A 27,066-nucleotide genomic window follows, 5' to 3' on the forward strand; every position below is an offset into this window, starting at 1 on the left:
CAGCCAGAGCTCGCTGCTCAGTTGCAAGTCAGTTGCAGTCTGTCCTCAGACACAGGCGATGCAGATGTGGTTACTGGGTCGGGGTTTTATTGTAGCCGATCTTGCAGGACGAGGACAGCAAGATTAAAACCTCTGTGCATACAACAAGGGAGCCGGCGCCTTGCACACAAGTAATCAGGAGACGGGGAAAGAGACACAGACAGACAGAGGCGACCCAGTATGCGGAAGCGACAGCAGCCTCCCGTGCAAACTCCCTTCTTCCTCCCCAGGTTTGGCCACAGTTTATTTTCGGCTTCTGCGTTGCTATTTTTTCCGCTTGAAAGGGATCGAGTATTGCAGAATGAGCAGCCGTCTCAGTCCACTTGCAGACCCGTCAACTCTTTTTTGCATTTTTATTTATTTTTCTCTTTTCGTTTTGTTTTTGATATTTAAGAGTCGCTCGCACTGTTGGAGCAAGGCTCTGTCTTCTCCTGCATTGGGACAGATGGCCAGGCGCGCCCAGCTTTGCCTGGGATCAGAGAGTATAATCCTCGGTGTCAGGGTCAGCATTGGCACCACGATCAGAATCATCCCGCTGGGAACTTTGCTTTTAACTTCAAGTTGGTTTCTACAACCCACGCCCGCAGTAACATCACTCAGCTCGGCTCAGCAATGTGACTTATCCTTCTTTTCTGATCTATTCTATGATGACAATCTTTTCCCACAATTTGTTCCATCCCTATTTGTCGGTTTGATGTAAAGAAAGACGAATTGCATTTATTTAGCGCCTTTCAGGACCACCGGATGTTTCGAAGCGCCGTGCAGCCAATGAAATAGTTTTTGGTAATCACTGTTGTAATGTGAGAAACGCGGCAGCCAATTTGCGCACAGTAAGCTCCCACAAACAGCAATGTGATTATGACCAGATAAGCTGTTGTGGTGATGTTGATTGAGGGATAAATATTGGCCAGGGGAATAATTTTTTTTAAGCTGACTGATTTTCCTGAAGATGCCAGGGGTGAAATTGGTCTTCCTCGAAAGCGGCAGAGGGGTCGGAGAAGGAAAATCGGGCGGGGTGCAAAGTGGGTCATCGGTTGACCGTCGCGCGTTCAACCCTCACGCCCAAGACCAATTTTGCCACCACTGGCGCTTTGTGGCTCTGCTTGCTCCCTCAGTAGCTCTCCCGTGTGGCCGTTATTTATATATGGGAGCCTAGACACTCCGGCAGCTATTTGACTGTGGGTTTCGTCACAGCAAATGCTGGCAATCTGAAATAAAAACCGTTCTGGAAATGCACGACTGGGTCGATCAGCCTCTCAGGAGAAAAGAAACAAGAATTAACCAACAGTTTTCGCTTTCAGAGACTGATCGACCTGCTGTGTATTTCCAGCATTTTCTGATTTTATTTCTTGTCTTCGCTATGGTGGACGATTTCTGCTTTTAGAAACCAGGGAGGGGGTGGTCTCCTTGTCGATTTCTATTTATGCTAATGGCCGCTGTTATAAAAGTGTTAATTATGTCGGTTTTCCACCAATTTAAGTTTTCTCATCATAATTTGATTTGCCTTTCCGGCAGGAACTCAGCCAAATGGCATTCACCAGCACTAATGCTGGTCTTGGGCCTCTCAAGTGGTTTAATGGCCACCTAATCACTCAAGTGAAGGCCAAGGACATTAATCCCACTCTAGTGTCAGCTGTGGCTCAGTGGGTAGCACACCGAGAGCTTGCAGAAAACCTGTGCAGGCAGCGGAAGGAGCGTGCGGCAAACCAGTTCCACCCACCCTTTCCTTCAACCACTGTCTGTACCACCTGTGACAGAGACTGTAATTCCCATATTGGACTGTTCCGTCACCTGAGAACTCACTTTTAGAGTGGAAGCAAGTCTTCCTCGATTTCAAGGGACTGCCAATGATGATGAGCACGCTCGCCTAGTCAGAAGATTGTGGGTTCATAATCTCACTCCAGGGACTTGAGCACAAAAATCCAGGCTGACATTCCCAATGCAGTACTGAGGGAGTGCGGCACTGTCGGAGATGCCATCTTTCGGATGAGACGTTAAACCGAGGCCCTGTCTGCTCTCTCAGCTGGACGTAAAAGATCCCATGGCACTATTTCGAAGAAGAGCAAGGGGTAATTCTCCACGGTGTCCTGACCAATATTTATCCCTCAATCAACATAACAAAAACAGATTATCTGGTCATTATCATATTGCTGTTTGTGGGAGCTTGCTGTGTGCAAATTGGCTGCCGCATTTCCCACATTACAACAGTGACTACAATCCGAAAAGTACTTCATTGGCTGTAGTCACTGTTGTAATGTGGGAAACGTGGACTGCAGTGGTTCAAGAAGGCAGCCCACCATCACCTTCTCAGGAGCAACTAGGGATGGGCAATAAATGCCACCCTTACCAGCAACGCTCATATCCTGAGAATGAATTTTTTTTTTTAAAACAAGTTCTAGTTCAACTCTTGGAACATTATAAGCTAAGCCAAGAGTATCACACTGTATTAATGCAGATTGACATAAGTGTAATTAGTGTGTTGATAACAATATGCACCCAACAAGAGGGTGGGAGTGGGCGATGGTCATTGAATAGCAAATAGATGTGGGAACATTGGTTGATTGTCCCCGTCACAAGCTCAGGAACGCTAAGACGAATCGTATCAGCCACGCTGAGAGATTAGCTGACCCAAAACTGACCCTGGATCATCAACAGCACTGTTATCCACTCGGTCATCGGGGGAATGGAAAAGCTTAGAAACCAGTGCTACCTAAACCCCAGGGTGGGGCCGCTAGTCTTTCCCAAATGGGTAAAGCTCACTTATTTATTATTTATAACTCGTGAACATCTTATTAATAGATCAAAAAACTTAAATAAAACTTACTTACAGCAAGTGCCCGGGGTCAGTAAGCGTGACTAGAATGATAATGAGTTAACCTTTATGATGTAAGCAGTGGTAATGAAATCCTGTCATGTGACTACAAAAGTGGAGGAGACAGATTCTCACCTCAGTGTTTATTACCGAGAAAAATAGATGTTTGTGACTAAGGCACGCTACAATTATTTGCCCCAAGTTTACTCCCCTGCTCTGACCAAGGCTGTGACCATTGTTGAGTTACATTTCTACAGGCTCTTGAAGTGCTTTGTCCATGTGACCAGTCTTCATGTGACCCTGGACAGTGGTCGGCACTGGTACAGCTAGATAGGGGTATAGTGGTTATGTTACTTGACTAGTAATCCAGAGGCCTGGTCTAATCATAGAATCATAGAAATTTACAGCACGGAAGGAGGCCATTTCGGCCCATCGTGTCCGCGCCGGCCGACAAAGAGCTATTCAGCCTAATCCCACTTTCCAGTGCTTGGTCCGTAGCCCTGTAGGTTACGGTACTTCAAGTGCACATCCAAGTACTTTTTAAAATGTGAAGATCCAGAGACATGAGCTCAAATCCCACCACGGCAACTGGGAGAATTTAAATTCAGTTAACAAAATAAATCTGGAATTAAAAAGCTAGGATCAGTAATGGTGACCATGAAACTACCAGATCATCATTAAAAACCCATCTGGTTCACTAATGTCCTTTAGGGAAGGAAATCTGCCGTCTTTAACTGGTCTGTGCTTATATGTGACTCCAGACCCACAGCAACGTGGTTGACTCTTAACTGCCCCTCTGAAATGGTCCAGTGAGACACTACCAAACCGCTACCGTGGGAGAACCTTCACCACACGGACTGCAGCAGTTCAAGGCGGCGGCTCACCACCACCTTCTCGAGGGCAATAAGGGATGGGCAATAAATGCTGCCTTGCCAGCGATGCCCACTTCTGGTGAACGAATAAATTTTAAAAAAACAATAGGTTTGACCAACTGAATGGGGGTTGGGTTTGGGTCGAACTCAAGATTTGTCCAACTTATCAGGAAAGGCACCAATCCGGGGAATGCAGAGATACTTAGTCCAAAAGCTGACCTGGGAACCGCACAGGCTTGCCGGCCGAACCTGGAGATTGAAGAGGTTTCTGGGCGTGAAATGGAGATGGCTGGTCTCAAATTGATTGGGGGGGGGGTTCATGAACCCAACCCCCCGACCTCGACTGGCCCGGTCACTGAGTGTTGGCAGACACTGCAGTTGATCCCAGTCCTATTCCACCCCTACTGATACTTCCAACAGGGGCTTATTACTCCCTAATGTTTCTGTGCTGGCTTAGCTCACTCAACCCAGCACAGAAAAGGGATGGAAATGGGAACTTCCGATCTGTAGTCGGGTGATTTATCAACTCCCGAGATTTAACAGTAGACTTTTATAACTGGCATCAGAGCAATTGCGTAGAATGTTGAATGGCCACAGTATTTGAGGACCAAGTTAACAAATCTAAGCTAGACTACAGGATTAACATGAATTATTCATGGTACAAATGGGTATCGGATTCTTTTGAAATCTAGGACAGACCTGTCATCCGTTTTAACATCTAAAGGTTTGCAAACTCTACAACTCTTATTGGTTGGAAACAAAAATAACAGTGAAATCAAGTGCCCCCCGATCTGGGGGACACTCCAAACACTTATCACGGCCCTTTTTATATTTTTTTTGTGTTTTTTTGGGGGCCCTAAAACTGTAAATTTACCAGTGCCCCCTATAAAAGAGGAGGGGGCCACTAAAACCAGCAATTAAAACAAATTAAACTTTAAAACATATAAAATCGAATTAAAATTTGGTTGCCGGGGGTAATAATGCACTCCAGTCCCTCCGGTGCCCACCTCTCACGGAAGGCCGCGAGTGTACCGGTGGACTGCAAACTCTACATCCCCTTAAACTCACCACAGCCCCTGCCTCAAGAGCTGGGATCGTTTGAATGTATTAGAATCCAGCCAGTTCACCTGCCCTTTGTCCATCTAGTTCTAAAATTTTCTTTCAAAAATATGTATCCACTTTCCTTTTGAAAGCTATTGCGGATTGGGCTTCCACAACTGTCCACGCCCCAACAACTCTCGGTGTGAATAGGTTTACCCTAAACCCTCCCTTTATTCAGTTTAATGCCTCATCCGAAAGATGGCCACTCTGACATGCCAACCTAGATTTTGTGCTCCGATCCCTGGAGGTCTCTTGACTCGGAGGCAAAATGAGTTCCCTACTGAGCCATGGCTGACGCCTCTACTTTAGAAAATGTTTCCTATTTAGTGCTTTGTGTCCTCTCGTTATTCCTCCTTCCAAAATGTATCCTCTCACTTCTCTACATGTTTATTTTGACTTTTTATTTTATTTGTTCCTGGGATGTGGGCATCGTTGGCAAGGCGGCATTTTTTTTAAATTTCAAAATATACTTTATTCATATAAAAAATTTGTACAGTACATTTAGCTGCGGTCAGCAATCCCATACACTACATTTGGGTGCTGACGGCAGTTCCGTTCGATACATTTCCTTGCTTTTCAGTTCAAGTACAATTCGGTACAATACGGGATACATTGTAGTACATTCAACAAATTACATTTCATGTGTCACTATACAGTAAACGGAATGGGTGACGGTACATTTAAATTTTTTTCTTTTCAACGTGCATTATGAAACAGACCTTACATTGTACATGGCACTACATAGGTGTTGACAGATCATGGTGCTCCATGTACACGAAAAAGAAGTTGCAAGTACAGCCCGAGGGAAGTTTTGCACTGATTCCTGCCCCCGGGTTTACCGTGGCAGAAGGGCTTTAAACTGTGGCCCTTCCCCACCGTGCCTTTACGGCGACTGCACCAATTTTAAGTGCGTCCCTCAGCACGTAATCCTGGATCTTGGATTGCGCCAGTCTGCAACAAGCAGACATGGACATCTCCTTGCTCTGGAAGACCAGCAAGTTTCGGCAAGACCAAAGAGCGTCTTTGACCGAGTTGATGGCCCTCCAGCAGCATGTGATGTCTGTCTCGGTCTGTGTCCCTGGAAACAGCCCGTAGAGCACAGAGTCCTGTGTTACGGAGCTGCTTGGGATGAACCTCGACAGCAACCACTGCATCTCTTTCCAAACCTGCCTTGCGAAGGCGCAATCCTGAAGGAGATGGGTGACAGTCTCATCCGCCCTGCAGCCGACTCGGGGGCACCGTGCCGTGTTGCTGAGACGTCGGCTGTGCATGAAGGCTCTGACGGGTAAGGCCCTCCTCACCGCCAACCAAGCTACGTCTTGGTGCTTGTGTGAAAGCTCTGGCGATGAGACGTTCTGCCAAACGAGTTCGGCAGTCCACTCAGGGAACCACACGACAGGGTCCACCCTCTCCTTTCGTAGGGTGTCCAGGACGTTACATGCTGACCACTGTTTTGTGGCCTTGTGGTCAAAGGGGTTTTTTGTGAAAAACTTTTCCACGAAGGACAGGTGGACAGGCATGGTCCAACTGGTGGGGCCGTTTCGCGGCAGCATGGCCAGGCCCATCCTTCGCAACGGCGGGGACAGGTAGAACCTCAGCACGTAGTGACACTTGGTGTTTGTGTACAGGGGGTCTGTGCACAGCTTGATGCAGCTGCACACAAAGGTGGCCATTTATTGCCCATCCCTAATTGCCCTTGAGAAGGTGGTGGTGAGCCGCCTTCTTGAACTGCTGCAGTCCGTGTGGTGAAGGTGCTCCCACAGTGCTGTTAGGGAGGGAGTTCCAGGATTTTGACCCAGCGACGATGAAGGAACGGCCGATATATTTCCAAGTCAGGATGGTGAGAGACTTGGAGGGGAACTTGCAGGTGGTGGTGTTGTCATGCGCCTGCTGCCCTTGTCCTTGTGGGTGGTAGAGGTCATGGGGTTGGGAGCTGCGGTGCATTATGGGGTGAGAAAAAACTTGCAGTTATGAGGAAAGTGCAGGGGGAGTGGGACTAATTGGATCGCTCTTTCAAAGAGCCGGCAAAGGTATGATGTGCGGAGTGGCCCCTTCTGCGCTGCATGGTTCTGTGACTTTAGTATTCAGCTGTTTTGCAGGCTCCTGCAAGAGGACTGCGCATGGGAGTTGGAAAGATGTTGTTGGCACCTTTTTGACTGTACACCAGTATTAGTCACCACTTGCTGAGGGGAACTTGGGAAGTGGTGGTGTTCCCACGTGCCTGCTGCCCTCGTCCTTTTACCAGTGTTGGACAGAAGCGGTGGAATCCCAGGAGGTTTGGGTGGAGCAACTTGCAACTAGATTTAAATGGAACCAGCAGGAGAATGGTTTTTAAAGGACCTACATAAGAATTAGGAACAGGAGTAGGCCATCTAGCCCCTCGAGCCTGCTCCGCCATTCAACAAGATCATGGCTGATCTGGCCGTGGACTCAGCTCCACTTACCCGCCCGCTCCCCATAACCCTTAATTCCCTTATTGGTTAAAAATCTATCTATCTGTGACTTGAATACATTCAATGAGCTAGCCTCAACTGCTTCCTTGGGTAGAGAATGCCACAGATTCACAACCCTCTGGGAGAAGAAATTCCTTCTCAACTCGGTTTTAAATTGATTCCCCAATATTTTGAGGCTGTGCCTGTTTAGCTCTGAGTAAGTTGTACTGTCTTGTGTTTTGTAGGAATGCGGGAAGCGAGCCAGAGAACCTGGATAAAAAGCCTCAGTTTCACCTGGATCTTTGGTTTTATTTCACGGTGCAAAACTGGATCCTGGATTTTGGCCGTCCGATTGCGATGGTGAGTCATGAATCAGCGATTTGTATTAACTGAAGGGGGCCAGGGTTCACACTCCCAGTCACAATCGAGGCAGAGGCTCTTTGCTCTAGAAAAGAGAAATACTGAGGGGTGAAGGATTCGATAGATTAGACGCAGAGAAGATGATTCCATTCTGGGGGAGACCAGAAGCAGGGTAAATATAAGATAGTCATTAATAAAATCAATGGGGAATTCAGGAGAAAATTCTTTATCCAGAGAGTGATGAGAATGTGGAACTCGCTACTACAGGGAAGCGAATAGCAGAGATGCATTTAAGGGGAAGCTGGATAAACACATGTGAAAGAAAGGAAGAGAAGAAGGTTATGCTGATGGGGTGAGATGAAGAGGGGTGGGAGGAGGCTCGTGTGGAGCACAAACACTGGCACGGACCCGTTGGGGTCAATGGCCTGTTTCTGTGCTGTACATTCTATGTAATCTTGCTGGAAAGTGCATGTGTGTGGACATTGGGCAAGAACAGGATTGGGCTTAACTGCAGTATCACCCCATAATCTCCCTACTCCAGTTAAATACTCCGTGTCGGGTTTTACACATGAAAGATGGCTTTTTTGGCAAGCTACTGAAGGTGCACTTTCAATGTCTTCAGGAGAGGAGAGGATAACATTTGATTGGAGGAGGGAATTTATAATTTAGACCAGATTTGTCGTTTTCCCATAGACACTGACGGGGTCTGACCTGTGCTCTGTTACAGATTATCTTTCCGGTGGAATGGTTTCCACTGAATAAGCCAAGTGTTGGTGATTACTTTCACATGGCCTACAACATCATCACACCTTTCCTTCTATTGAAGGTAACGTCTTTGCTGTTGACTGTTGCAGAGGTTGTGGTTGGGAAAAATCCATCGGCTCTTAGGAATTTCTTCTCTCAGAGGGTCATGAATCTTTGGAAGTCTCTGCCCCAGAGAGCTGTGGAGGCTGGGTCATTAACTCTACCTTAAATATATTCAGACAGATTTTTGAATGATAAGGGAGTGGAGAGTAATGGGGAGCAGGCAGGGAAGTGGAGTTGAGGCCAAGATCAGATCAGCCATGACCTTATTGAATGGTGGAACAGGCTCAAGGGGCCAAATGGCTGACTCCTGCCCCTATTTCTTATGTTCTTATAGTCCTGGTAGCTTAGTGACTAAAGGCAGTGCTCAATATGGATCCAAGGGCTCCCAACCCATGCTCAATTAATTCTCAGCAAGGGTTGGCGATAGGGATGCTTTTTGGGGACTGGCCTCCCCAAAAGGGTAAAGGATTCTTCAGGATCCTCATGTGAAAGATGGGGGCGGGTTGGGCACCGACAATTCATGGAAACTCTCCAGACTTCCCATATGACCAGGCCAACCCTAGCTGTATCTACCTTCACCATATGCTCTTTAGGATGGCTGGCAAGGCGGGACGGGGGAAGAGAAAAAACAGCCAAGGTCGCCCTGGTGCACATTGCATTCCAGTGACCCCAGTGCACGAAAGTTGAGGTTCGCTGAGGCCAGGATCAGGCTCGCCTTCGAAGCGTTACACCGTTGCTGGCCACGCTTATGATCCAGGCTTACGCAGCATCCCGGTGATCTTGCGGCCATTCTGGGTAGCACTCTACTCCCTCAGCAAAAGAGGAAAGAGAGCAGGAGCAAACGGAGGCAGAAATGGAAACGAGTGTATATACACAGGTCTCTGAGGATTGCTAGTGGCAATGAAAGCACAACGAGCTCCCAATAGAACATATCTCAAAGTACATTAACTCAATCTTTAATATCTTTGTTGCAGCTTATCGAACGGTCACCCAAAACTCTTCCCATCTCGGCAGTGTACATCTGCATAATAACCTTTGTTATGGGAGCCAGCATTCATCTCGTCGGAGATTCGGTGAATCACCGTCTGATTCTGAGTGGGTACCAGCTCCACTTGTCCGTGCGAGAAAACCCAATGATGAAAAACCTGAAACCAGAAACATTGGTAAACACCATCACATCAGCCAGAAAAGCGCTTACAATCAGATTAAACTCAGCCTGGACCAAAGGAACTGAGTGCTGCAGTGTGTTCAACACTCTCCTTTCACCTCTTGCGCATCTTCGATTTTAATCGTTTCAACATTGGCGGCCCTGCCTAGGTCCCAAGCCTCAGAATTCCCTTTCTAAACCACTTTACCTCTCTCTCTCTCTCTCTCTCTCTTTCCTCCTTTGTCGATCCTTAAAACCTACCTCTTTGACCAAGCTTATGGTCACCTGTCCTAATATCTCCTTATGTGGTTCGGTGACGCATTTTGTTCGATAACGTTCCTGGGAAGCACCTTGGGATGTTTCACTACGTTAAAGGTGCTATATAAATGCAAGTAGTTGTTCAAATCCAGCCCAAAGTGAAATCCTCTCCTGGACATGGATGTAAGGGGTCTCTATGAAATGAGTTTGGGACGTCTCAGCCCTGTTCTAATGGACGTGGCACCGACAGTGCAAAACCGTCCTCAATTGGCATCAAGACGGTAATCTCAATCGGGGAGGTCTTTGGTGCGAGACATGCAAGCTCCCCCGAGACTGGTACAGGGCCAGAGAGGAGAGAGCTTTCCATTGCACCGAACCGACTGCTGTCGAGCTGGGATACCCGATGCTGAATGCCTGGAATGGTAAAATGCTCCATTCCCTGACCGCATGTACTGAGCATAAACTTACAGATAAAGTTTGACCTGCTATATCTCTAAATAAACACAGCGCCGGCTTTGGCGGGGGGGGGGGGATGGCTAACGAAAGAGGAGGAGGGCGTCAAAGTTATAATTGTTTTTTTGTTAAACCCACAGATTGACTCGTTTGAGCTGCTGTATTACTATGATGAATCCTTAGGTCACTTGATGTGGTAAGTAGATTAACAACAATGAATATTCTTGCCATTTAAACATAAGAATACAAGAAATATGAGCAGGAGTAGACCATATGGCCCCTCAAGCCTGATCTGCCATTCAATCAGATCATGACTGATCCAATCATGGACTCAGCTCCACTTCACTGCCCGCTCCCCATAACCCTTTATCATTTAAGAAACTGTCTATTTCTATCTTAAATTTATTCAATGTCCCAGCTTCCACAGCTCTCTGAGGCAGCGAATTCCACAGATTTACAACCCTCTGAGAAATTTCTCCTCATCTCAGTTTTAAATGGGCGGCCCCTTATTCTAAGATCATGACTCCTAGTTCTAGTCTCCTCTCTGCATCCAACTTGTCAAGCCCCCTCATAATCTTATACGTCTCGATAAGATCACCTCTCATTCTTCTGAATTCCAATGAGTAGAGGCCCAACCTACTCAACCTTTCCTCATAAGTCAACCCCCTCATCTCCAGAATCAACCTAGTGAACCTTCTCTGAACTAACTCCAAAGCAATCATATCCTTTCGTAAATATGGAAACCAAAACTGCACGCAGTATTCCAGGTGTGGCCTCAACTCCTCTTTTCCGCATGTTCCCCATATCCCTTGATTTCCTTAGTGTCCAAAAATCTATCAATCTCTGTCTTTAATATACTCACAACTGAGCATACACAGCCCTCTGGGGTAGAGAATTCCAAAGATTCACCACTCTCTGAGTGAAGAAATTTCTCATCTCAGCTCATTCCCATCCATCAATGTAAAAAGACAACCAGAGGGCTGCCCTGATGGCTCAGTGCCTGAATGCACCGCCCGTTGTGGTGTGGAACCAGTCCGATCAGGAAGATCCCAGGGTCCCAGTCTGCGCTGTCTGCTGTTCACAGCCAGGGCCGCAGGTAGGGCTTTGGCAGTGTATGCAATAAAGGTTCAAACTGTGTATTGTTTAACTAAGCAAGAATAAACCTTGGCTCTGCTTTATTTAGGCCCAAAGTGCCTGACTTTCAAAATGGCTGGCCTTTTATAGCTGAGCAGCACAATGTGCGTGCTGCTCAGTGGCCTCCAACAATGACGCCATCTGGTGGTTACAAACAGAATGTACATACATGACAGGCAGTTGGCCTCAGCTCCCTTGGGTTAGGAAGGGGGGGAATCTAGGGTGGTGATTCTCCACCAGTGACCCTGCACCTATGTATTTGGAGAGTTTGGCTGCTTTCCCTGGTCACTCAGTGTCTCGGCTCGCACATGAAGGATGGCCACATGGTACTGTAGTGCGTGCAGTTCCTGTGTGAGTCAGCACTTTCAGGACTCCCCTAATCAGCTGCTTGTAACTAGAGAAAAAGGGGGAGGGCGAGAAAATAATGGCGCTCCTGGTCAGACTAGACCACTAGATCATGTCAGGACTCATAGGACCATAAATAGGAGGAGGAGTAGGCGATTCGGCCCCTCGAGCCTGCTCCGCCATTCAATTAAATAATGGCTGATTTTCTACCTCTTATCGACTTTCCTGCACTACCCTCTGGGGAGAGAATTCTAAAGATTCACCACCCTCTGAGTGAAGAAATTTCTTCTCATCTCTGTCCTAAATGGCCGACCCCTTATTCTGAGACTGTGACCCCTGGTTCTAGACTCCCCAGCCAGGGGAAACATCCTCCCTGCATCTACCCTGTCAAGCCTTGTAAGAATTTTGTATGTTTCAATGAGATCACCTCTCATTCTTCTAAACTCCAGAGAATATAGGCCTAGTCTGCTCACACTCTCCTCATAGGACAATCCACCCATCCCAGGAACCAGTCTGGTGAACCTTCGTTGCACTCCCTCAATGGCAAATATATCCTTCCTTAGGTAAGGAGACCAAAACTGTACACAATACTCCAGGTGTGGTCTCAGCAGGGCCCTATATAATTGCAGGAAGACATCTTTACTCTTATACTCAAATCCTCTTGTAATAAAGGCCAACATTCCATTTGCTTTCTTAATTGCTTGCTGTACTTACATGTTGACTTTCAGTGATTCTCCGCTATAGATTTCAAACTAACTCTGCAGGTTACTTTTTTGCTCACTTACTTAAGTAAATCCCTTTTGAATTTACAAATTAAAGTTATACTGTTAAATAAGGAAGACATCTGTATTTTTTAAAATGCCAATGAATATTTAAAATGCGGATTTGGGGAAGGCAATCCTGTATCTGTATTTTGTGTGGCGATTTGAGAGGTGTAAATGCTGTATTATAGAATCATAGAAATTTACAGCACGGAAGGAGGCCATTCGGCCCATCGTGTCCGCGCAGGCCGACAAAGAGCTATCCAGCCTAATCCCACTTTCCAGCTCTTGGTCTGTAGCTCTGTAGCTTACGGCATTTCAACCACACATCCAAGTATTTTTAAAAATGTGGTGAGAGTTTCTGCCTCTACCACCCTTTCAGGCAGTGAGTTCCAAACCCCCACCACCCTCTGGGTGCAAAAAGTTCTCAACTCCCTTCTAATTCTTTTACTAATTACTTTAAATCTATGCCCCCTTGGTTGCTGACCTCTCTGCTAAGGGAAATAGGCCCTTCCTATCCGCTCTATCCAGGACCCTGATATTTTATACACCTCAATTAAATCTCCCCTCAACCTCCTCTGTTCCAACGTTAGCTAATTCTTAATTGTGCTAATTTTTTTATATGCTCCTGAAAGGTAGGCAAAATAGAGCCATCGGGCATCTGTATAACACTTGCTGTTTCCACTGGATCAGGCCACCAATCCCACACTCCCACCACAGCGTTACTCGAGGGGCTGCAACACTGTCGTTCCAACTTTCCCATTCGGAGCGAGGCATCGGTGAAATTACCCTGATCTTGTTTCAAATGTAGCATTGTTGCAGGAAGCTGAACAGCGCAGCATTTATTTGGAATCATTAACTTTTGATGACCATCGGCAACTTAGGCTTAACTATCAAGTGGAACATTCATTGAAACATACAAGCCGGCTCTCAGCCCTCTTCTCTTCACCCTTTACTCTCACTCAGGGTCAGAAGGTTGTGGGTTCAAGTCTCACTCCAGGGACTTGAGCACAAAAATCTAGGCCAACACTCCCAGTGCAGTGCTAAGGGAGTGCTGCACTGTCGGAGGTGCTGTCTTTCGGATGAGATGTTAAACCGAGGCCCTGTCTGCCCCCTCAGGTGAACGTAAAAAGATCCCATGGCACTATTTCAAAGAAGAGCAGGGGAGTTAGCCCCGGTGACCTTCAAACTACATTTCGCAGCTAATACTTTTGAAGTGTTTTGGGGTATTCTGAGGTTATGAAAGATGCTGCATAAATATAAAGTCTCTGTTGTTGGATTTTAGAATTGTAGAATTGGGTATACTTAAAAATATTTCTGTAGTTTCTGTGGATTGCCAGAGAGAGAGGATAACGTGATGGTTCAAAATGCCTTAACATCTTGGCTTCAAATAAGGTTTAAACCAATGCATTATACAATTTATTTGGGGAAATCCTGCTTATATGAGTGCATTGGTTTTAATGTAGCAGCCCGAGACAAATTTTGCAACACAGTGTGGACAGGCTTCACACCAGATTCCCTGGTTTATCATGCTTTTGATGCAACTTGTTCCAGGAATTAAGTACTTTCCTATATTTATTCATTGTTCATAAAGTAACCTTTTGGGGTTTTGTGAGTTTCGGTGCATGATTGATTTAGTGAAAAGTGTTTTTGCAATTTAAAGATTTCCCTGAATGACAATTTTTATGAATGAAATGTATTTTCACTGTGATGAAAATATTTTGTCCAGGAATGTTCCACTGCTATATAATGTGCACAACTCACCTTCATTCTTTAGGTGGAAGAGGTTAATATTAGACTTCATAGCATTCTAAATGTGTTACAGTTTGCACATGCCCAGTACAGGTGTGGTTTCTTATCGGAGTTCTTCCTTCCCTGTGGCCAATGAGTCTGTTAATACGGATTCTTTTTCCCTCAATCTGTTTCAAGGAATACACTGACACGCGAACACCTCTTTGCCTTTTCTGTAAAAGACCTTTATTGAAGATTCTCCGGCCGGGACTTGTCAAGACAAAGGGACACTCTCAATCAGAGCCTGTTTACCTTTCCCTGGACAAGCCCTTTTTCAGCGCGACACAACAATAGTTATACATTTTCAAAACAGAACACATTTGATTAGCACTTAGTCTATCCAATCCCTTTCTGCCTCCCCCGCCCCCCCAGAGTACATCCAATGGCAGGCAAGAAAGTCTCCCAATTAGGGCTGGTGTCAGGTCAGGTTAGTTATAGCTTTGCTACACTGTCTTCCCTTATCAGTAAAGAACCCAATTAGTTTCCCTTCCTCCTTATCAGTAGAAGCTATTACTTTTCCCCTCCTATCTAGGATTGCTTTCTTTCTTTGTGCTGCCTTGTGGCTTTCTCATGACCCGTGTCTAACCTCAACTTCAACTCTTGGTAACCCCTTTTTTTTTTCTGTTGATTCTGCAGTTGTCTGCATCTTGACATTTCTTTAGCTATTTTTCCATGATTCCCTATCTCCATCCTTTTGCCACATTCTCTATCCATCTACCACCTTCGCAACCCTTCTTTACACATTCTCAAGTCTAGGCAAAGGATCCCTTTAAAACCACCCAGAGAGATTGCTCACTCTTCACTCTCCTACCGACTTCCTTTTTCCCCTGAAGTGTAGCTGCTGCCACAGTGACCAGATCATAAACTGCTGTAGTTTTAACATTGCACAAGGTAATTTTCATTGGCATAATGTAAAATAACTTTTGTTCTGAACTTAGCCTGATAAATGTATTGTAGTAAACCAGATTACAGTTGTCCAAGAAGGCTGTAAAGGGAATTGTAAACACATTTCCCCTTTTTCTGAAGCTACAATGAATCATAATAGTACAACACAGATGGCAGGCCATTTGGCCCATTATTCCTGTGCTGGCTCTTTGGTAGAGCTATCCAACTAGTCCCATGCCCCTGTACATTTTTAACCCTTCAAGTATTTATCCAATTCTCTTTTGAAAGTTACGATTGAATCTGCTTCCATCACCCTTTCAGGCAGTGCGTTCCAGATTAGATTTTTTTAAAGATTTCCTCGTGTCGCCTGTACTTCTTTGCCAATCACCTTAAATCTGTATCCTCTGGTTACCCACCCTTCTGCCACCAGAAACCGTTTCTCCTTATTTATTCTCTCAAAACTCTATGATTTTGAATACCTCTAACAAATCTCCTCGCAGCCTCTCTGCTCTTAGGAGAACAACTCCAGCTTCTCCAGTCTCCACATAATTGAAGTCCCCTTCCCCGGTAACTTGTAAATCTCTTCTGCACCCTCTCCAAGGCCTTCCGAAAGTGTGGTGCCCAGAATTGAACACACTACTCCAGCTGAGGCCTAACCAGGTTTGCTTTTGTACACTATGTCTCTATTAATAAAGCCAAGGATCCCAAGGATGCTAAGATGCTGCAGGGTGACTTGGACAGGTTAGGTGAGTGGGCAAATGCATGGCAGATGCAATATAATGTGGATAAATATGAGGTTATCCACTTTGGGGGCAAAAACAGGAAGTCAGAATATTATCTGAATGGTGACAGATTAGGAAAAGGGGAGGTGCAACAAGACCTGGGTGTCATGGTACAGCAGTCATTGAAGGTTGGCATGCAGGTACAGCAGGCGGTGAAGAAGGCAAATGGCATGTTGGACTTTATAGCTAGAGGATGAGTATAGGAGCAGGGAGGTCTTACTGCAGTTGTACAGGGCCTTGGTGAGGCCACACCTGGAATATTGTGTTCAGTTTTGGTCTCCTAATCTGAGGAAGGACGTTCTTGCTATTGAGGGAGTACAGCGAAGGTTCACCAGACTGATTCCTGGGATGGCAGGACTGATGTATGAAGAAAGACTGGATCGACTGGGCTTGTATCCACTGAAGTTTAGAAGAATGAGAGGGGATCTCATAGAAACATATAAAATTCTGACGGGATTGGACAGGTTAGAGGTAGGAAGAATGCTCCCGTTGCTGGGAAGTTCCAGAACCAGGGGTCACAGTCTAAGAATAAGGGGTAAGCCATTTAGGATCGAGATGAGGAGAACCTTCTTCACTCAGAGAGTGGTTAACCTGTGGAATTCTCTACCGCAGAAAGTTGTTGAAGCCAGTTCGTTAGATATATTCAAGAGGGAGTTGGATATGGCCCTTACGGCTAAAGGGATCAAGTGGTATGTAAAGAAAGCAGGAAAGGGGTACTGAGGTTGAACGATCAGCCATGATCTTATTGAATGGTGGTGCAGGCTCGAAGGTCCGAATGGCCTGCTCCTGCACCTATTTTCTATGTTTCTATGACAAACACAGATTATCTGGTCATTATCACATTGCTGTTTGGGGGAGCTTGCTGTGCGCAAATTGGCTGCTGCGTTTCCCACATTACAACAGTGACTGTAGTCCAAAAGTACTTCATTGGCTGTAAAGCACTTTGAGACGTCCGGTGGTTCTTGAAAGTCGCTGTATAACTCCAAGTCTTTCTTTCTTCCCCCAACTCTCTCTCTCCCCCCTTCATTCCCTAGCTTCCACTCGCTCTTTCCCCCCTCTTCTTCTCTATGCTTGCTAATCATTACTTCCTTCTCTCTCGCTCAAGGATCTGGTTACATAGTACCGAAAGGACGTATCCTGTAATGTAGATAGCATTCTGACATTAAGTAAGCATTGACCTGGTAGAGGCAGAAACCCTCATTGCATTGAAAAAGTGCTTGGATATGTACACGGAGTGTCATAACCTGCAAGGTTACAAGGTGAAAGATGGGGTTGTATATTCTGTCTATTTCTAGGAATGCAAGTGATACTTTGTGAAGTTTAGTGCCTGTCTGAGTTCACTGTTTTATTCAAACATTGCTCGGTAATGCAGACACTGTTCCAGGAAGCACAGCACAGAGTTGCAGACATTTGCATTCTTGTAGAATTGTGTAAAAAAAAACATAATTGTCATTGCTGAATCAGCTATGGCTCAATTTGAAAGCTCCCTCGCTCTCCGAGTCAGAAAGTTGTGGGTTCAAGTCCCACTCCAGGGACTTGAGCATATAAATCTAGGCCGACACTCTGCAGTGCTGAGGGAGTGCTGCACTGTCGGAGGTGCCGTCTTTCGGATAAGATGTTAAACCGAGGCCCTGTCTGCTCTCTCGGGTGGATGTAAAAGATCCCATGGCACTATTTTGAAGAAGAGCAGGGGAGTTATCCCCAGTGTCCCCATATTTATTCCTCAATCAACATCACTAAAACAGATTATCTGGTCATTATCACATTACTGTTTGTGGGAGCTTACTGTGCACAAATTGGCTGCTGTGTTTCTTACATTACAACAGTGACTACACTCCAAAAGTACTTCATTGGCTGTAAAGCGTTTTGGGACATCCTCTGGTCGTGAAAGGCGCGCTATAAATGCAAGTCTTTCTTTTTATTGTTGAGTCGAGCCTTTCTCTGGGGCAGTGGGTAAAGGTCACACTCCTGAGCACTTTGTTATTTTGTTTTAATGAACTCCTTTTCTCTTCCAAATAACATTATGGATTATTATTCACTGCTGCAGCTCAGGACGGTCAGACTTTGCTCATGGGAAACGGCAGCGTCCCCATTCGAGCTAAGTGATGCCATGCAGCAAGAGCTCGCGTTTGATCCTAGTCTGAGTTAGTGACCTTGCTCATCTCACAGTTCCTGGACTGAGTGGGAAGGAGAGCGCGAGAGTGGGAAGGAGAGTGTGAGAGTGGGAAGGAGAGCGCGAGAGAGAGCGAGTGCGTGCGAGTATGTGTACATCAGGCGAGGATTGGATTGGGCTGCACCATGTTACTCTGTGCCGCCCCACCCCGCCATGGTTAAATATCCTGCCATGACTGTTCAGCTTGCACACAAAGAGTGACCATTCGTGCCTGACATTCGTGGAAACACAGTCCCAGCAAAGAGATTCTGACTCCCTCATGAACCAGGTTTCTGTGGAAAAAGTATTCCGAAGAACCTTTCCTCGTTCTGTCTCGCCTGATTCACCGTTGCCAGTATACAAAGTCTAATTTGTGTGGCTGCAGTTCGAGGGCTTGCTTTGGTTGCTGGAGTATGGGGTTAGGCTGGTTGATTAAGAACATAAGAACATAAGAATTAGGAACAGGAATAGGCCATCTAGCCCCTCGAGCCTGCTCTGCCATTCAACAAGATCATGGCTGATCTGGCCGTGGACTCAGCTCCACTTACCCGTCTGCTCCCCATAACCCTTAATTCCTTTATTGGTTAAAAATCTATCGATCTTTGATTTGAATACATTCAATGAGCTAGCCTCAACTGCTTCCTTGGGCAGAGAATTCCACAGATTCACAACCCTCTGGGAGAAGAAATTCCTACTCAACTCGGTTTTAAATTGGCTCCCCCGTATTTTGAGGCTGTGCCCCCTAGTTCTACTCTCCCCGACCAGTGGAAACAACCTCTCTGCCTCTATCTTGTCTATCCCTTTCATTATTTTAAATGTTTCTATAAGATCACCCCTCATCCTTCTGAACTCCAACGAGTAAAGACCCAGTCTACTCAATCTATCATCATAAGGTAACCCCCTCATCTCTGGAACCAGCCTAGTGAATCGTCTCTGTACCCCCTCCAAAGCTAGTATATCCTTCCTTAAATAAGGTGACCAAAACTGCACGCAGTACCCCAGGTGCGGCCTCAGCAATACCTGTACAGTTGCAGCAGGACTTCCCTGCTTTTGTACTCCATCCCTCTCGCAATGAAGGCCAACATTCCATTCGCCTTCCTGATTACTTGCTGCACCTGCAAACTAACTTTTTGGGATTCATGCACAAAGACCCCCAGGTCCCTCTGCACCGCAGCATGTTGTAATTTCTCCCCATTCAAATAATATTCCCTTTTACTGTTTTTTATTCCCCCCCAAGGTGGATGACCTCACATTTTCTGACATTGTATTCCATCTGCCAAACCTTAGCCCATTCGCTTAAACTATCTAAATCTCTTTGCAGCCTCTCTGTGTCCTCTACACAACCCGCTTTCCCACTATTCTTTGTGTCACCAGCAAATTTTTTTACACTACACTCTGTCCCCTCTTCCAGGTCATTTATGTATATTGTAAACAGTTGTGGTCCCAGCACCGATCCCTGTGGCACACCACTAACCACCGATTTCCAACCCGAAAAGAACCCATTTATCCCGACTCTCTGCTTTCTGTTAGCCAGCCAATTCACGATCCATGCTAATACATTTCCTCTGACTCCGCGTACCCTTATCTTCTGCAGTATCCTGTGGCACCTTATCGAATGCCTTTTGGAAATCTAAATACACCACATCCATCGGTACATCTCTATCCACCATGCTCGTTATATCCTCAAAGAATTCCAGTAAATTAGTTAAACATGATTTCCCCTCCATGAATCTATGTTGCGTCTGCTTGATTGCACTATTCCTATCTAGATGTCCCGCTATTTCTTCCTTAAATGGTATCTGTAGTGGGGAAAATGCTTGAAGCTGTTAAACTAACCGGCCTATAGTTACCTGCCTTTTGTCTGCCCCCTTTTTTTAAACAGAGGTGTTACATTAGCTGCTTTCCAATCCGATGGTACCTCCCCAGAGTCCAGAGAATTTTGGTAGATTATAACGAATGCATCTGCTATAACTTCCCCCATCTCTTTTAATACCCTGGGATGCACTTCATCAAGACCAGGGGACTTGTCTACCTGGAGATCCATTAGCCTGTCCAGCACTACCCCCCTAGTGATAGTGATTATCTCAAGGTCCTCCCTTCCTGCATTCCCGTGACCAGCAATTTTTGGCATGGTTTTTGTGTCTTCCACTGTGAAGACCGAAGCAAAATAATTGTTTAAGGTCTCAGCCATTTCCACATTTCCCATTATTAAATCCCCCTTCTCATCTTCTAAGGGACCAACATTTAGTTTAGTCACTCTTTTCCGTTTTATATGTCTGTAAAAACTTTTACTATCCATTTTTATGTTTTGCGCAAGTTTACTTTCGTAATCTATCTTTCCTTTCTTTATTGCTTTCTTAGTCATTCTTTGCTGTCGTTTAAAATTTTCCCAATCTTCTAGTTTCCCACTAACCTTGGCCACCTTATACGCATTGGTTTTTAATTTGATACTCTCCTTTATTTCCTTGGTTATCCACGGCTGGTTATCCCTTCTCTTACCGCCCTTCTTTTTCACTGGAATATATTTTTGTTGAACACTATGAAAGAGCTCCTTAAAAGTCCTCCACTGTTCCTCAATTGTGCCACCGTTTAGTCTGTGTTCCCAGTCTACTTTAGCCAACTCTGCCCTCATCTCACTGTAGTCCCCTTTGTTTAAGCATAGTACGCTCATTTGAGACTCTACTTCCTCATCCTCAATCTGTATTACAAATTCAACCATACTGTAATCACTCATTCCAAGAGGATCTTTTACTAGGTGATCATTTATTATTCCTGTCTCATTACACAGGACCAGATCTAAGATAGCTTGCTCCCTTGTAGGTTCTGTAACATACTGTTCTAAGAAACAATCCCGTATGCATTCTATGAATTCCTCCTCAAGGCTACCCCGTGCGATTTGATTTCACCAATCGATATGTAGGTTAAAATCTCCCATGATTACTGCCGTTCCTTTTTCACATGCTTCCATTATTCCCTTGATTATTGTCGCCCCACCATGAAGTTATTATTGGGGGGCCTATGAACTACGCCCACCAGTGACTTTTTCCCCTTACTATCTCTAATCTCCACCCACAATGATTCAACATTTTGTTCATTAGAGCCAATATCGTCTCTCACAACTGCCCTGATATCATCCTTTATTAATAGAGCTACCCCACTTCCTTTCCCTTCTTGTCTATCTTTCCGAATTGTCAGATACCCCTGTATGTTTAATTCCCAGTCTTGGCCACCCTGCAACCACGTTTCTGTAATGGCCACCAAATCATACCCATTTGTAATGATTTGTGCCGTCAACTCATTTACTTTGTTTCGAATGCTGCGTGCGTTTAGGTAAAGTGTTTTAATACTAGTTTTTAAACCATGATTTTTAATTTTGACCCCTCCTGCAGCCCCTTTATATTCATACATATTGTCCCTTCCTATCACCTTGTGGTTTACACTTGCCCCAGTGCTACTCTGCTCTGTTGCCTCCTGCCTTTTGCATCCTTTCCTGGGGTTCTGTTCATCTGAGCTCTCACCCACTCTAACTAGTGCAGAGCTCTCTCCTGGGTTCCCATCCCCCTACCAAGCTAGTTTAAAGCCCTCCCCAACCGTACTATCAAAACCAGCACAGTGGCTATGTTACTGGACCAGTAATCCAGAGCCTGGACTAATGATCTAGAAACACGAGTTCAAATCCCACCATGCCAGCTGGGGAATTTAAATTCAATTCATTAAATAAATCTGGAATAATAAGCTAGTACCAATTGTGGTGACCATGAAAGTACTGGATTGTTGTTAAAAACCCACCTGGTTCACTGATGCCCTTCAGGGAAGGAAATCTGCCGTCCTTACCCGGTCTGGGCCGATATGTGACTCCAGACCCACAGCAATGTAGTTGACATTTAACTAATTGCCCTTGCTACCCGAGGGCAAGTAGGAATGGGCAATAATTGCTGGGCTTGCCAGCAACATGCTGGCATGTTGAATTTAAAAAAAAATTAATGGTCATGTTGATTTTCTACTACAGGTATGTTCCTTTCTTCATCATTTTCTCCCTGTATTTCACCGGCTGTTTCACTCGCAGCACCAGGGACAGCAGAATGCCCCTGTCAGCGTGGCTGCTGCTCGGGCCGAGTAGCCTCTACTACTGGTAAGGGATAAATAAGTATTTAACACTGATTTTCTTTCATTGCCCTTTCACCCCCAATGCCTCTTGATCAATGCACGGGTACAAGTATGGTGATATAGTGGTTCTGGTACAAGAATAGCAGGAAAAGAGTGTTTGAAGACCAGGCCCACAAATCTATCACCAAGCTCATGGTCTACAGGGCTGTAGTAATACCCGCCCTCCTGCATGGATCTGAGGCATGGACGATGTATAGAAGACACCTCAAGTCACTGGAGATATATCACCAACGATGTCTCCACAAGATCCTGCAAATACCCTGGGAGGACAGGCACACCAACATCAGTATCCTCGACCAGGCTAACATCCCCAGTATTGAAGCACTGACCACACTCGATCAGCTTCGTTGGGCAGGCCACATAGTTCGCGTGCCAGATACGAGACTCCCTAACCAAATGCTTTATGCGGAGCTCCTTCATGGTAAACGAACCAAAGGTGGGCAGTGGAAACGTTATAAGGACACTCAAAGCCTCGCTGGTAAAGTGCAACATCATCACTGACACCTGGGAGACCCTGGCCGCAGACCGCCCAAGGTGGAGAAAGTGCATCCGGGAGGGCGTTAAGCTCTTCGAGTCTCAACGCAAAGAGCGAGACACCAAGCGCAGGCAGCGGAAGGAGCCCGCGGCAAACCAGCCCCACCGACCCCTTCCCTCGACGAATGTCTGTCCCATCTGTAACAGGATCTGTGGCTCTCATACCGGACTGTTCAGCCATCAAAGAACTCACTTACGGAGTGGAATCAAGTCCTCCTCGATTCCGAGGGACTGCCTATGATGATGATGACAAGAATAGCAATCCACAGGTCAAGACGACTAACCTACTCCAGGGATTTGAGCACATAAATCCAGGCTGACACTCCCAGTACAGTGCTGAGGGAGTGCTGCACTGTCGGAGGTGCCGTCTTTTGGATGAGATGTTACACCAAGGCCCCGTCTGCTCTCTCAGGTGGATGTAAAAGATCCCATGGCACTATTTTGAAGAGCAAGGAAGTTATTTCTGGTGTCCTGAACCAATATTTATCCCTCAATAAACATAATAAAAACAGATTATTTGGTCATTATCACATTGTTGTTTGTGGGAGCTTGCACAAATTGACTGCCGCATTTCCCACATTACAACAGTGACTACACTCCAAAAGTACTTCATTGGCTGTAAAGGAGTTTAGGACATCCTGTGGTCATGAAAGGCGCTCTATAAATCCAAGTCTGTGTTTTTGGACTAATGAATCCAGAGAATGTGAGTTCAAAGTTCAGCAGTTAGAATTCAGTTTTTGTAAATAAATAAATAATCTAGAAATGAAAACACTGGTATCAGTGAAAAGTGACCACGAAGCTGTCAGATTGTCATTTTTATTCCAAAAAAAACGCATGGTTCAATCAAATAAGAAACTGGCCCAGTCTGGCCTACACGTGACTCCAGTCCCACACCTCCCACTGAAGTGGCTGAGCAAGCCACTCGCTTGTATCCGCCCGCTACTCAGCGGTTCAAGAAGGCGCCACCTATTTAGGACAACGAGGGATGGGCAATAAATGTCGGTCTTGCCAGTGACGCCCATATCCTGAGACAAAGTGTGGGAGAAAAACCAGTCACAGTTCCTGCTCATTGTGCAGTGACTAAGACCACCTGTTTTCACCTCCGTAATATCGCCCGTCACCATCACTGCCTCAGCTCATCTGCTGCTGAAACCCTCATCCACGTCTTTTTACCTCTAGACTTGACTATTCCAACGCATTCCTGGCCAGCCTCCCACATTCTACCCTACATAAACTAGAGGTGACCCAAAACTCAGCTGCCCGTGTCATAACTCGCACCAAGTCCAGCTCACCCGTGTTCGTTGACCTACATTGACTCCCAGTTAACCAAGGCTCGATTAAAAAAAATTTATTCTGGTTTTCAAATCCCTCCATGGCCTCACTCCTCCCTATATCCCTACCTCTAATCTCCTCAAGCCTCCTCCCCCCCCCCCCCCCCTGCAAGATATCTGTGCTCCTCTAATTCTGGCTTCTTGAGCAACCCCGACTGTAATTGCGCAACCATTGGTGGCCGTGCCTTCAGTTACCTGGGTCCCAAGCTCTGGAACTCCCTCCCTAAACCTCTCCGCCTCTCCTTCCTCCTTCAAGACACTCCTTAAAATCTACCTCTTTGACCAAGTTTTTGGTCACCTGCCCTAATTTCTCCTTATGCGGCACAGTGTCAAATTTGTTTTGTTTATAATACGCCTGTGAAGCGCCTTGGAATGTTTTACTACATTAAAGGCGCTATATAAATGCAAGTTATTGTTGACTGCAGGAAGGTGAGCATCAGGCTGGACATGGTGTGATGGCCCCTTTGGCCAAATAGCCTCACTGCCTAGGCTCACTCAATGGCCACTTGGCTGAATATCGGAGAGTTGTCAGAGTCGCGAAGTCACAAGATAATTACAGATGAGGAAAATCCATTCAGCCCATCTTACTTCCATCGAAAGATCGTCAGTATCCACATTGCAGCATCCAGTTGGTCCTTAAATGAATTCAGGGCTTTTTTTGCCTCCACTCGTGTAGTGATCACTCTTTATTTCCATCAAAGTCATCGAGAGAGATGTAAAACGGGCCGACAATTCGCCATCATCCCATCACTACCAAATCAAAATGATCCCCTTTGTGTGAAGAAGAATTTACCTTTCCTAGTTTGTCCACTTGAACTACAACTGAATTTAAACCAATCTATGAGGTGCTGCTTTCATGAGTAAAGTGGACAGGGTTGGGGGTGGGATTTATCAAAGGTTCTTGATAAGGTTACCTCTGAAAAACTGGACTCAAAATGAAGGTTGCAATACGGTAGCATAGTGATTATGTTACTGGACCAATAATCCAGAGGTCTGGACTAATGATCTGGAGACACGAGTTCAAATCCCACCACGGCAGCTGGGAAATTTAAATTCAGTTCATTAAATAAATTTGGAATAAAAAGCTAGTATCAGTAATGGTATTCATGAAACTACTGGATTGTTGTAAAAACCCATCTGGTGTACTTAATATCCTTTTAGGGAAGGAAATCTGCCGTCCTTACCCGGTCTGGCCTATGTGTGACTCCAGACCCACAGCAATGTCGTTGACTTTTAACTGTTCTCTGAAATGGCGGCTCACCACCACCTTCTCGAGTGCGATTAGGGATGGACAATAAATGCTGGCCTTGCCAGCAATGCCCACATCCCAGGAACGGATAAAGTTAAAAAAAAAAGGTCCACATAACTTTCACCCCTTTGTGTGTGTCTCTCTCTCTCTCTCTCTCTCTCTCTTTCTCTAGGTATTTGGTGACCGAAGGTCAGATCTTCATCCTCTACATCTTCACAGCCTTTGCCATGATGGCAACGGTGATGCACAAGAAACGCAAAGGGCTCGTGATGGACAGCAATGGCCTCTTCCTGTTTTACTCCTTCTGCATTGCACTGGTCCTGATCTCCGCTTGGGTCGCCTTCCTGTGGAACGACAAGATTCTCCGGAAAAAGTATCCCGGAGTCATGTACGTGCCGGAACCCTGGGCGTATTACACGCTGCACATCAAGAAAACACCCTAGCTTCTTGCCAGGTCCTGTTTGAGCTGCTTTAGTCAACTCTCCAACTGTCCTCAAGTAACTGATAGTCGGGTCTTACCCTAGGGCACAGTTATACTCTCCCTTCACATCGATTCAGGGTGGTTTCGGGTAGGCATTGATGCAATAAGTGGCAGTATAATTTGTGCCAAGCGATGTGAGACACCTTCGCTCCTGCACTACCACCACCCCCCCCCTGCCCCCACACCCCCCCCTCCCTCGCCAGGAAACAGCATCTCGCTGCTTCAAGTTTGCACTGGCCGCAGTATAACTCCAGTTTGATGCAAAAAAAAGCTGCATTTTCAAAAGTGCTCCACGAGGTCCCTCTGTCCCTCCCCACCCCCACCCCAAGGAACCGCTACAATTTCTTAACGGGATCTTTCTAATGTCGTCAAAAGCAGCTCCGACCTGTGCTACCCTGACGGTAGAAGTAAGTCACATGGGATCAAGCCTTGGCTCATTCAGTACAAATATGTCCAGGCTGCCATGTCTTGGCGACTCATATTCAGCTTCAGATCAGTCCACAGTTTGGTAGAGCTATGCCAAGTACACATTGCGTTTGGTGGTTAGCCTTCTCCACTGCAGTATGACTGCAGTCCTATATCTGGATATTAAATGACCAGGTGGTGCAGCGGTTTAGATGCTGGCCTTTTGACTTTGAGACCTTGGTTAAGACGCAGTCGATGGGATGAAAATCTCCTGCCACTGCTGTCTATAAGGGTCCTGTGTGAATAGAGATTGGGCCGCTGTAATGTATGCCCCTGGGAGTTCACTCACGGGTTTGTAGAGCTGTTGCACATCTGAGCCAAGGTGTCCCTGGAGATGGAGCACACGGTATCCACCAGTACGCTCGCGGCCTTCCGTGACAGGTGGGCGCCGGAGGGATTGGAGTGCATCATCACCCCGGGCAACCACATTTTAATTTGATCCTTAATGTCTAAAGTTTAATTTATTTAAATTTGTCAGTTTTAGTACCCCTTTAATAACGAGTCATTTGATTTAGAGTTTACACTAAAATAGTTGTAGAGCTGTTGCATTGCGAGTGGTTTAGCCAGTCACGTGACATTCAATAAAACCCCAGCCAGTTGGGTCTCGGTCATCCACGATGAGGCAGGTGGTTGTGAGCCTGGTGGATGCACTGGTAATGTGTAGCGTGATTGTTAAATCTTTGTTAATAAACCAACTAGTTCTTAATA

At 45.9% G+C, this 27,066-nt stretch overlaps 1 protein-coding gene across 1 annotated transcript; it reads left to right on the plus strand.

Annotated features, from left to right (window-relative positions):
• Positions 1-27,066, plus strand: LOC139228149 (ceroid-lipofuscinosis neuronal protein 6 homolog). The gene is made up of 7 exons (XM_070859337.1): positions 1-269; positions 7,502-7,616; positions 8,344-8,442; positions 9,398-9,586; positions 10,422-10,477; positions 22,141-22,263; positions 25,585-27,066. Exons 1-7 carry the CDS (start codon positions 220-222, stop codon positions 25,853-25,855), a joined length of 903 nt encoding a protein of 300 aa, XP_070715438.1. The 5' UTR covers positions 1-219; the 3' UTR covers positions 25,856-27,066.

This window comes from Pristiophorus japonicus, chromosome 17, assembly GCF_044704955.1.
Source record: "Pristiophorus japonicus isolate sPriJap1 chromosome 17, sPriJap1.hap1, whole genome shotgun sequence".
Classification (NCBI taxonomy): Eukaryota; Metazoa; Chordata; class Chondrichthyes; family Pristiophoridae; genus Pristiophorus; species Pristiophorus japonicus.

Coding starts and splice junctions, on each gene's coding strand:
- LOC139228149 (XM_070859337.1), top strand. CDS start 220: ATGCGGAAGCGACAGCAGCCTCCCGTGCAAACTCCCTTCTTCCTCCCC. Junction 270..7,501: donor ACTCCCTTCTTCCTCCCCAG/GTTTGGCCACAG, acceptor TGTGTTTTGTAG/GAATGCGGGAAGCGAGCCAG. Junction 8,443..9,397: donor CACCTTTCCTTCTATTGAAG/GTAACGTCTTTG, acceptor TCTTTGTTGCAG/CTTATCGAACGGTCACCCAA.